The 12191-nt window shown below is 42.5% G+C and overlaps 1 protein-coding gene across 1 annotated transcript in view; it reads right to left on the minus strand.

Annotated features, from left to right (window-relative positions):
- Nucleotides 1-6905: 6905 nt before the first annotated feature.
- The window catches only part of vstm2a (V-set and transmembrane domain containing 2A), a gene marked incomplete at its 5' end in the record, with an annotated part of 129204 nt that continues 123918 nt past the window's right edge, over nt 6906-12191 (minus strand). Inside the window, one exon of the mRNA XM_083632258.1 lies at nt 6906-7038. Within this exon, the coding sequence (XP_083488384.1) occupies nt 6965-7038 (74 nt within the window). The 3' untranslated portion in view covers nt 6906-6964. The remainder of the gene's footprint in view (nt 7039-12191) is intronic.

A 12191-nucleotide genomic window follows, 5' to 3' on the forward strand; every position in this document is an offset into this window, starting at 1 on the left:
CTGGCATATTTCACATTTAACTCTTTGTCTCTGAGTCTCATTTAAACATCACTGTGCTCCAGTAGTCGAACCCAGAACCTACTGGTCCATTTCATATTACAGTTTGTAGTGTTACATAATCAGCCTTTATATTATTATCATAGGTGTTACCACACCTCTGAATAATTTAGGTACGTAAAGTGTAACTTAGCCCCAAAACACTTTTTTTCAGCTTTTAACCAATATGACTTTGTGGGTGGTGTGTGAAGAATTCTGGTCAAAATTTCCACATTTGAGACCAAACTGTTACCATTGTACCATTTGTATCATTTTCAGCAGCATATGCTCCCTCTATGGGTTCAAACCTGTTTTTTTTTGTGCCCTCAAATGAATGGGAGATTTGGTACATCGTGACGTCACCGTGGTATTTGCGCGTGCCCCACTCATGAATTCCACCCCCATGTGATTACTGTAGTTCACGCGGCGCGAGCCCTTTAAGAGCAATGCATCCCTGGGTAATCACCTACTGTGGCTAATATTAGCCGCTAGTTAGGGTGTATTCACACCTATCTCGTTTGGAGCAGTTGTTCCGAAACGGAGAGCATTTTCCCCCTTGGTGCGGTTCGTTTGGGGGAGTGTGAACACAGCAATCGCACTCGGATGCGGGACAAAACAAGCGGACCGAGATCGCCAAGAAAGGGTGGTCTCGGTCCGCTTCCAAACGAACTCTGGTGCGGTTCGTTTGTGGTGAGAACGTGAGCCGACCTCGATCCGCCACAACAGCAGTAAACGGTGCGCATTTTTGGATAAACCAGCTGCCGTAGTCAGCTGCGCTGTGCGTAATGGCCTGAAGAACGAACATTTTTATCGTTTAAAAACAACATCTTTCAGATCCTGTTTTGGCGACTTGTGACTTGCATCGATAAACTTTGGGGGATTTTTGGATCATCACATCAGCTGTTTGAACTCAATCAACTTACCTCGGACCATGGGAAGCAACGTTAATGTGTTGAATCTCTACGGATTTTGCGTGCGGTGTGCTGCGCAGCACACCGCCCTCTCTCTCCCTCTCTCTCGCTCTCTCTGGTCTCCATTCAATAAATGAAAACAAATCGTGGTAATCAGAGCCAGCCTTCTTTGTGATAAGATTGTCTGGTTCAATCAGACAATCAGACTGATTGCATGTCTTCCTCGAAATGTCCGTTATTATTAAATTATTTATTAATATTTTATTCCTGACAGGACAGGTGTTCATATAGCCTATGTCTCGGCTAATCCTCATCTCCGTGATAGTAGCCTAATAGCAGAATTTGCGAGGGTCTTTGATCTTCTATCTCCAAATTCCCAATAGCCTAAATAGGCTAAATAAATACATAGGCTTACATAGGCTACATAGCATACATTAATAAATAAATAAAGAACTTTCTCCCTCTCTCTCTCTCCCGATCCCTCCCTCTTTCTTTCTTTCTTTCTTTCTTTCTCTCTCTCTCTCTCTCTCTCTCTCCTCGCACGGCGGACGCCCGACATAGCCTAAAATGTAGGTCTAACAAAACGCATTTTTATAATCATATAGGAAAATCTCTGGGAATTATTTTGTCCATCCCGCTAACCTCTCCCAGACCCTAACCCTAAACCTAACCTCTCCCACCCCATGCCTAAACCTAACCTCTCCCAGACCCTAACCCTAACCCTAACCTCTCCCACCCCATGCCTAAACCTAACCTCCCCCAGACCCTAAACCTAACCTCTCCCACCTCCCACGCCTAAACCTAACCTCCCCCCAGACGCTAATGGTGAGCAGTTGACTAATGGGCGAGCAGTTAGGCTGATGGGGGAGCAGTTGCCATAAGCGTCAAAGTTGACTTCTATGGGTTTGCATTGAGTTTAGTCGGAAAGCCCAAGTCGTTTCATGGGTCGCTCAAGGGTACCATGTTAGTAACAAGTGGCACATAAGGGACGGGACAAAGCGTCAATATGCTACGTGGTCGGAGTGAGAACGTGTTGAAATGTGTTACCGCCGTCTGCTACTGTCCTCATGATAGGGCCCCTTGTTTCTTGTGAGCAATTCAGCCCCATTCAAACCCCAAACTCATGACAGTACAGTAGGATGGATGATCTGTAAATGAGATATTTTTTGGAAAAACTTTTTTTTGTCCATAAATTTCACCCAAGTTCATTTTGAAGATGAAAACCCACTTTCGACTTCTTACATGACACTATTGTTATAAGTACAATACACCACTGGCCTCTGCCTTTTTAAATGATGATAAAACATTTTTTAGCATGCTGATTATTTAATTTACACGTTGTACAGATCTTTCAAAACTTTTTACATGACATACAGTACACTCTCCAGCTCCAAGTGCCCCAGGCACATTTTCAATCTACCGGTAATCAATATCCAAATCCCACTGTTAAGACCTCAAACTACACAACTAAGCATCTAACATAGCATGTCTCAATCCGTAGCATAACAATCAATTTCCAGTCACAGGAGAGTGGCATACTGTAGAACTTTATTTACCGTAGGGCTGTCCCGAATACAGCTTTTATTTATTGTTAAGATTCACCCTAGGAACATTGGTACTCTCCCCTTTGAACCATAGCGCTGAATCAACAAGGTACACTACAGGGGAATACTCTTTCTTTCTTTGCTTTGTCTGTGAAGCTGAATGAAAGCTTGAAGGGACAGCACACTGGACAGAATACAATGTCGGCATTGTGCATTTCTGGAATCCACGGATATGTAAAATATGAAGATTTCTGAACCAAAAATGTGCGAAATTTCCCTGCCAATGTCAAAAAGGGCATTCTCCTGTTGGTATTGACTGTATTGCTTTGTTGCCTAAACCAAGTAGTTTTTCTTGCCTAAACATGACCCAAGTTGTTTTATTTGTGTTTAATGTTGGAAATGCTAAAAGGTTTTCAAATTAACTGTAGACGTAATGCCACATTTTAGACATGTTGAAAAGTTTTTTGGTTAATAAATGTTCATATTTGGGGCATCTGGATAGTATAGAGGAAAAAGCACTCACCTGTGGAGTAGAGCTTGCATGAACTTGTCAGCATAACTATCACGTGTCGACGCCTACCGGAGGATGTGGTAAAGTCATCACGTGGTTTGAGACTTAATGCGCTCAAAGCACTGCCCCAGGCGGCAACCTGCCAGCTGCTCTTCTTATCTTGTGTCTTTTTCACACATTTCTCTATATTTACTTTTTCTAGATTTATTTGGTAATCAAAGTAGTAAGATATGTTATTTGGCTTATAACTTATGTGGCTTCGCACATTCGTTGCTGGCGACTGCACATGTATTGGAGGAAGCATGTGCTAGTCTACAACACTCCCCAGATCGGCAGAGGGGGTGGAGCAACAACTGGAACAGCAGGAGGAATTGGCCAAGTATAGTTTTTCTTGGGGAGATTTTTTTTTAAAAAACTTGATAAGAAAGAGTTCATATTTTACATTTCCGTGGATTCCAATGCCACCATTTTATTCTGGCAATTGGGAAGGGAAGTATGCTTCTGAAACCAATGACAGTTACATTTGCTCTGTATGTTATGCACAGTATGTCAGATTATACTATACTATATGAGGGAATAGATAGATTTGTCATGCTTTATGTTTGCACCCTGTGGACAGTGTACATTTTGGCCATCAAGTGAGGCCAAAGGGGACGTTATTATGTGCTCAGGGCTCAGTGTCCATTCTATTGCAATTGGCGCTCTTTTTGGCTGTGTGATGTATGGTGGATAACACTTCCTTGTGGATACATTCTTGAACTTGAGAAATACATGAATAACTTAATTCTCCATAAACAGCAATTCAAACATTTCGATTTGAATCAGAGCATCTGCATTTATGATGGCTCGTGCACAATTTCACTTCAGCTCAAAAGTAATTACAGCTAAAATAATCCTACACAATTTGGATGGTATATGTGGTAATGACTCTGAATGAATGAGTTTTTGCAATATGAAACCAAACACCTTTTCTGTTTGTGTCAGATTGTCAAAGCATTGAGTTTATAAATACTCTGCATGGACGATCCCTATTTAATCTGAAAAACGCTATAAGTATGCTAGCCTCGACGCGAGACTTAGCCTTCATTCTGAGTCTCGAAGGAGCACCCAGATAGGGTGTTGCAGGCTCCACTAAAATGGCCATATGCACACGTTAGCAAACACAATGAAATAGTACCTACAGTACCTCCAGCACAAGGTTGTTATCTGAAGTTCTGGATAATCGTTTTTTCAAAATATTGCATAGTTTCCAATACTGAGCCATTGTAATCATGCCAGAGCCTGTATTTTCTGTTCTTCTGGATGTTTAATTATGGGTTTCCACCTGTAGACACAACAAAGAGGGCGCTGTTTCCCCGCTGGGAAATGGAAGACCAACAATGGGCAATTGTCAATGGAAAAGACCGAAAATTACAGGCTCTGGCACGTGAATAAGGGCTCGGTATTGGAAACGACCTAACTTCAGATAACAACCTTGTGCGGGAGGTAGGTACTATTTCATTGTGATTGCTAAGGTGTATGTAGCGTACGGCCATTTTAGCGGAGCCTGCAACGCACTATCGGGGTGCTCCTTCAGACTCTGAATGAAGGCTGAGTCTTGCGTCGAGGCTATACTACTGTGAGTTCTGGCAATAAAAAAAATAGTAACATCCCACTCCCAAACATGGTTCCTAATGTTAATAATATGGAAATCTGTACTCACTTCATCATCAAACCACCCCGTCATATATTTGTTTTGTCCAATGTGTGTGCGTGTACGCATGTCAGTATCAAAATAATGCAAAGTAGCATTACTCATTATCCAAAGTGTGTAAATGCTCATTAATAATTAGACATACTAGCCTACTACAGCAACTGAAGCATGCCATTTCAAAATGGTGCTGTATGTATGCATTGTTAGTGCGGGTCAATTAATAGTATTGGTTACGTACAGTATCAGCCTTTTAAATTACTTTTTTTAATGATTATTTTTTTTAATTACTGACATTGTTGTGACATTGTTTTATTCATTCTGACGATGTAATGCAAATTAAAATGGCAAATAATGATTTTTTTCCCCACATCAAAGGTAGCACATTACAATTAAAGTAAATTCAACATACTGTAAAACTGAACACCAAAAATTGACTTCAAAAAATAGTCATGTGTCATAGCTGATCAAATAATGTTCCTCCCATTTAAAGTGATAATCTCAAAGATTTTCATGTAAATACATGTGATACACAATGGTGATTGAGCCTATGGTCCATTGATGGAAGCCTTTGCATTTTCAGTATTGCAGCATTTATGAACTTGGTGTCTGTGGTGACACAGGGTGGGCGGAGCTAACACAATAGTCTCACTCTGTATAGTTTACTGTACAGTGATGCGCGGGTCGCAGTTATAACCGCGCTGACCGCGGATATCCCGCCCTGCGGGCGGGCTGGATCATAAAAATAAACATTCTGATTAATAGCGGATGGGTTGCGGGCGGTTGAAACGATGTATCATTAATGAGGAAAAATAATATTAATTACGTTCTCTAGTCTATGAATGTATTTTAAGCTACATTTTTCGTCAGGCAGATTATTAGTCGCCTATTATAGATCCCCCAAAGGACCCACGGCCGTAAACACAACAATAGCCATGTGGACGGCTCCACTTTTCGTCCATATATGGTCAATGATGTCACCCTCAAAAAGGAGTCTCCGCTGAAGACGTGTTTGAAGAGAAGACGCGTTCGTATTTTCCCATACAATGAGGCAATCAAGTAAACTAAACTTAAAGCTATAGCGTTAGCCAAGTAAACTACATGAGGGCAAGTGGTGGACTGGACATAATAAAGCATGGAAGTTTATTTGGAGTCTTGGACTGCAGCGATCGCACCAATGCCAGCAGAAACCGTAAGTTCGCTCCTTTTATACCGTTTTATAGCGTTTATAGGGTCGGGTGCGTGGCGGGCGCGGATCTATAAATAGTATGAAATAATTTGCGTGGATTTATGTCGGGCGGACGGTTCATGCATACACGTGGATTAGGATGGCATAAAAGCTCATCCGCGCATCTCTATTACTGTAGGTTCCCAACAACTATTGTCTGAAGTAGGATAATACGCTACTTTTTCCGGTCTCTGCTAGCATTACGGGTGGTTACTATGGCCGAACAAACTGACTAATGTCACATAATGCAAGAGTTTGGGTCTCACTTGCTATTACCACTCATCACCATAGGTGTCACCCAAGAGAACCAAACTGAAATGTTAGAGATGATCACTTTAAGGCAGCCTTCAGACTAACTGTATAGCACTAAAGAGATGGTTGTGCAATCTCATTTGATGTGAAACAGTTACACATGAGATAATTTGGATTGCCTATACAAATGAAATAAAACAATACAAAATAAAACGTGGTCCTTCACTTGGAGGATATGATTAAATAATACACATACGGTACTTTGATTTATTTTGCTGGGTCTCATTCTTTGAGGGGAACAGAGTACCTTTGCACAATGAAGTTCCATGATTAATATTGTGGGTGACAGCTATGTATACGGTACATACAGTAATTCCAGATGTTTCAAATAAAACAGATATATCTATAATCATACAGTATATATTACACAAATATAGATTAGCCTTTTTCCTTTGTAAATTTTAAGCAATGGACACATGAACTGGAACAGCGGAAGCAGGAGAAAGTCACTCTTCCATGAGAGTTATCCAATGGCATACTGAGTCCGTTTTCACATTGGAACATTGGACCTCGTCGTAGTCGTCATCTGTACAATAGGAAATCCATCTATAAAGGTGACTGCTGTTTACAGTGGCTAATAAGAATGTGCAGGGTGCAAACGGGGGTAGGGACTTGGAAATGAGGGCCAACTCTGCTGTCCGCTTGGTGATAAAAACACACAACAAAAAACGCAATTTTCTTGTTCGCTTCAACAGCGAGGAGACAGAGTGCAAATCCCATCAGTTCTTCAAACTATAACAAGTGATCCCTCAGCAAACCACAAGCCATGAGGACAGCCAGTCCATAGCTGGATAATATTCTTGTACCTGTAAAGAGAAGGTACAAATGATGAAAAATACACATAACTACAATTTTGCTACAGATGTTACTCAATTAGTTTTGCATGACATTCAGCACTCTGTCTGGTTCCCAGCAGCACACCCCCAAGTTTGAAGTCAATCGGACGAGCGGTTCTTGGGATTAGGCATGGGTCGATTTCCGGTTTTACCGGTTCTGTTCGGTGTACGAGCCCAAACTGGTTTGATCACGTGCAAACCGAAAACCCCCCCTCCCTTTTTTTTAAATAAAAAAATAGTGTCAATCCATTCTGATTGCACTATTTTTCATATTAGCCTCTTCTCAAGTTGCACTAGTAGGCAAAAGTCTTATTTTGTTTATTATGTTGATGTTTGAAGAAAAGTTAAGCTGAATAGTTTAACTAAACAGTGTGTTGTTACAGTTAAATGGTTCTGCTTATTTTTATTCAGTGTTAGTGCTGGTTGGCATACCAGCTTAGAGGTGCATTATCGCCACCAACTACAGTCGCATTACAGTCATTTATGGGCTACACAAAAGAATAAAACATAAAAAAAAAAAAAAAAAAAAAAAATTGATATACCGGTTTGTTTTTTGGGGGAATATCGAACCGGTTTCAAAATTTTCAAACCGACCCATGCCTACTTGGGATAGTTTTTTGTGTGTGTTTTCCATTAGATGCTATGCAGAATAGCATGACATTTGGCACTGCGCTCCATCAGGTCCCCGAAGGACGAAGGATTCTTGAGATAAACTGCTTTTTGCGTTTGCCAGTAGGTAATGCTATGCCGAATAACTCAGTCAGGTCCCCCTAAGCGCACTCCCCGAGTTTGAAGTCGATCCAATGAATGGTCCTCGAGATAAACCACTTTTTGTTTGCCAGTAGGTGGCGCTATTCCGAATTGCACGAAATGCGGCACTGCAGTTCATCTGGTATGGATATTGATATCGATATGTGTGTCTCCAAATTGCATGAAATAGAGATAAACCCGCTTTTTGTGTTGCATGAAATTCAGCACTGCACTCTGTCTGGTTCCCAGCAGCGCACTCCCCAAGTTTGAAGTCGGACGAATCGGACTTTCGGATTTTTTGTGGCCTGTGGCACGATGTCACGTGACACAAAACGTGATGCAAATCGTGACTGACAGATAGACACTGCCACCCGCCACCCGTCCACATACATGTAGGCAATTTTATTATAGTAAGTGCTATACAAATGAATTATTAGCGGTTCAAGGCACGAAGGGGCTGGAAACCCTATTGTATTTGCTATGTTTCTTCTTCTTCTTTTCCTTCTGTTTTACAGCCATCAGCCATGTTGTTTTATACTCATTTGTTGTCAAATGCTTTGGGAATCAACTTGATCAAGCTTGGTGAGAAAAGGTCGATCAGCATCTCCAGCTCAGACAAGCATGCTGGGTTTAGTCCAATCAGATCGCCGTTCATTTCTAAACAACCTCTCAGAGCCAATCGAGGGCTCTGCTTTACCCCCAGGTTGGTCCCGCCTAGTGATGGGAATTACGGCTCTTTGAAGGGAGCCGGATCTTATGGCTCCGTTCCTTTCTGAGAGCCGTTCAAAATAGCGGCTCCTCGTTCCTTTTTTTTAGGGGGCGGGCACTAGACTACTGTTTATCTGCTAAATCACTAGGATAATGATATGGTACGATTTGGATCAGATTTGATCTTAGACCCACCACTGTTTCATTTCGCATCTGTGGACTGCAGCAGCACTAAATTACTCATAGTATGTCCAGACCTAATGTCAATGATCTGCATTGTAAACATGACACAAGCTGACACCATATCCACCTGCTTAGTCAGTGAATTTACTTCTATGAAATGTGTTGTGTAAATAAAGTTGGCTTTCCTTGAATGCAATTCATGCAACACTTCGCTGCCCAGAAAGTCGGCAGATGCACTCCACGGCGTAGCCCGTTTTGACACCGAGTCCGCCGCCATGTGCCGGTAGCAATTAACGAGTGCACCTATCCTCCCTGCTCAGCGGACTAGTAGAGGGAGGGAGGGAGGTCTACCCTGTGTGTGGGGTGTGGAGCGGCAGGCAGCGAAATTTGGGCACAACATTAAAACAAACTGCTCTCAAGTAGGACTCGTTTCCCTTCGTTCATAGCAAAGAGCCGTTCAATAGACTCGGATCGTTCGCGAACGTCACATCACTACTGCCTACTACATTAGTAATGCCTGCATCTCAATAGCCCTGCTGCCTGGTTGTATTTGAGACCTTTTGATGTGAGTTTTTATTGGGGGGAGAAAAAAAATCTGACTAGTCGGATAAGGATAAGGACACATAAGGATGCAGTGCCCCTAATGACTCTGAACAGGTTTCAAAAGCCTGGCATTTCTGTAAATGACAGAATACACCTTTATTTCATTCACATTTTGCAACTCAACAATTTATAAAGAAAAATATATTGGGAAGTAGGAAACTGATTGATCTAACAAAAGGCGTGTATCAATGGACTTAAGACAGAGTCAGAATTGTGTGGAGGTAAATGTGGAAATACCTTGATTTACACATCGCCTCAAGTGTACATCTTGTAGTAGGTTGCCTTACCCCCGGGGTTGCTCCAGATCACTGGAGAGTTGGAACTGGCAGAGCATAAAAACTGAGTTTTTTTTTTGATGTGCGGTTGTATGAGGTACTTGCTGACAGTCAGTGTACTACATGCAGTAGAATGCAGCCAGCGCGGTCCCAGTTTGAAGTAATAGAGACCGGCCTCATCAGCCACCTTCTTGCGGCTACAGTGCAGATTTCAGCTAACAAGCGCAAACCTTTAAGCCCACGGCGCATTGGTGTGGCCATTCAGCTTTATGGCTGCATGCCTGCATCACCGCACAGCCCCCTAGCCACTCCCCCTACTGCCCCTTTTTCCTCGCCGCCCCTTCCTTGCCCCCCTCCTGCCACCCATATCCCTCTAGCCACGAACCCTACACACCCCTCGAATCCTGACTCTCCATATCCCTATGCCCCGCCCCCCAACACCACCCATATCCCCCTAGCCACTAACTAATCCTACCCAGAGCAATCTAGTAAAAGAGTGGCATCAGCGGAGGTCCAAAATGTGTGACTCAGTAGCCAGTGAATAGCCAGGAAGGGGGTACGTTTGAATGCTAAAATAAAGCTGATAATGCATAATTTGATTCTTTAAACGTTTGACCCTTTCAAAGTACACCACAAACTGTCCATTTTGCTGCAACTCGACAGCGCTGCTTAATCCAGAACCTTACTTCCAGGAACTCTTCAGAGTAAAAAAAACTGGTACATTGGAGTGAATGGAGATGTCGTGACTCTTCTTTATACACAGCTCTGATCCTACCCAACCCTCGAATCGCAACTCTCTAGCACCTTCCTATCCCTAGCTACTAGCTATTTTCCCACTAAGATCTAAACGTTCATGACTGACTGACTGAGTGTCCTGACTTTTCTATCTTATAACTCCGACGAGGCCGCTGGCCCAGCGCTGTGGGAAAAACAAGGTGTAAATTACATATTTTCAAGTCAACTTGGCATCTCAGGGCATGTGGAGAATTTGATTATACCAGGTAGGCAGTATGGAAGCATTTGATGTTTATTCATTTATTTGTACATGTTTTTGCTCATGACTCTGTTTCCAATGCACCCACAGAACGCCATATCTCCCCCTGAATAAAGGAAGTATAAACTGCCTTTGAACTACCATAAGTATGAAAAGGCTTTCCATGGGCAGCTCATTGCCGTAACATGCCAAGCTGCTATCACTGCAGGCTGCTCTGACTGTCCTGACCATCCCACACCAGCTGACAACTGGGATACAGCAAAAGGCCTCAGCCTGCATTTTGATTTGTGTCGTAGGGACATTGTACTACATTGTAAAAGCGGTACAAAGATGTAATCCTGTGAAACACGGCACCGTTGTGTAAATAGAAAATGAAATATTCACTACATCATATTGACATTTACTAGATTCCTCTGTCAGAGGTGCTGCAATATTCTAGGAGGAGACTCGTTCAGGAGAACAGTATTTTCAACCCAATATAATAGGTTGAGTCGCTGTCTCGTCATAAACACTGGGGTAGCTGGCTGGGGGCGTGGTCAGGGTGGGGTAAATCCCCCGTTCTCTCCTTGGCAGCACAGTTAGCAGTTAGCTGCTAGCTCAGCCCAGGCAGAAACGCAGTAAATGCACATCTGAACAGACGTCTATGTACCTGCTCTAGAATCCCCAATCCTGTAGTGTAGTGCAGCAGCACCGTCCTTTGTGAGTCAGCCCATTGAGATGTATGTGGGGTCTTTTACCCCACCTGCGCGCCAGCCGTATAGCAATTTGTGGGCGTTCCCACAGATTTGAAACAAAACCTCTCATTTGAAAACCTCGCTGCCTTTCCAATATAAAGACTGTATCTATATAAAAGAGGGCGTTGTACGTTTCTGCAATCCATGGACACTGTATGTCTAACAGTATGGATACTGTGTAACAGTATGGATACTGCATGTCTAACAGTATGGATACTGTGTAACAGTATGGATACTGCATGTGTAACAGTATGGATACTGCATGTGTAACAGTATGGATAATGTGTAACAGTATGGATACTGCATGTGTAACAGTATGGATAATGTGTAACAGTATGGATACTGCATGTGTAACAGTATGGATACTGCATGTGTAACAGTATGGATACTGCATGTGTAACAGTATGGATACTGCATGTGTAACAGTATGGATAATGTGTAACAGTATGGATACTGCATGTGTAACAGTATGGATAATGTGTAACAGTATGGATACTGCATGTGTAACAGTATGGATAATGTGTAACAGTATGGATACTGCATGTGTAACAGTATGGATAATGTGTAACAGTATGGCTACTGCATGTGTAACAGTATGGATACTGCATGTGTAACAGTATGGATACTGTATATGTAGCAGTATGGATACGGCATGTGTAGCAGTATGGATACTGTATGTAGCAGTATGGATACGGCATGTGTACAGTTGTTACTCAAATATTTTTGGCCACTTTGCTGCAGTACTGCCACAGCTGTAAAAGTGGGAGCTTTTGTTATTTAAATGTTTTCTTTGTTCTTTACAAAATGCATACTGTATGTGCGGGCCCGGCGGGAGGATGACATGACTGAGGGTGCAGTTATAACTGGGGAGGGGGC

Source organism: Poromitra crassiceps (assembly GCF_964638095.1).
Source record: "Poromitra crassiceps genome assembly, chromosome: 2".
Taxonomy (NCBI): Eukaryota; Metazoa; Chordata; class Actinopteri; order Beryciformes; family Melamphaidae; genus Poromitra; species Poromitra crassiceps.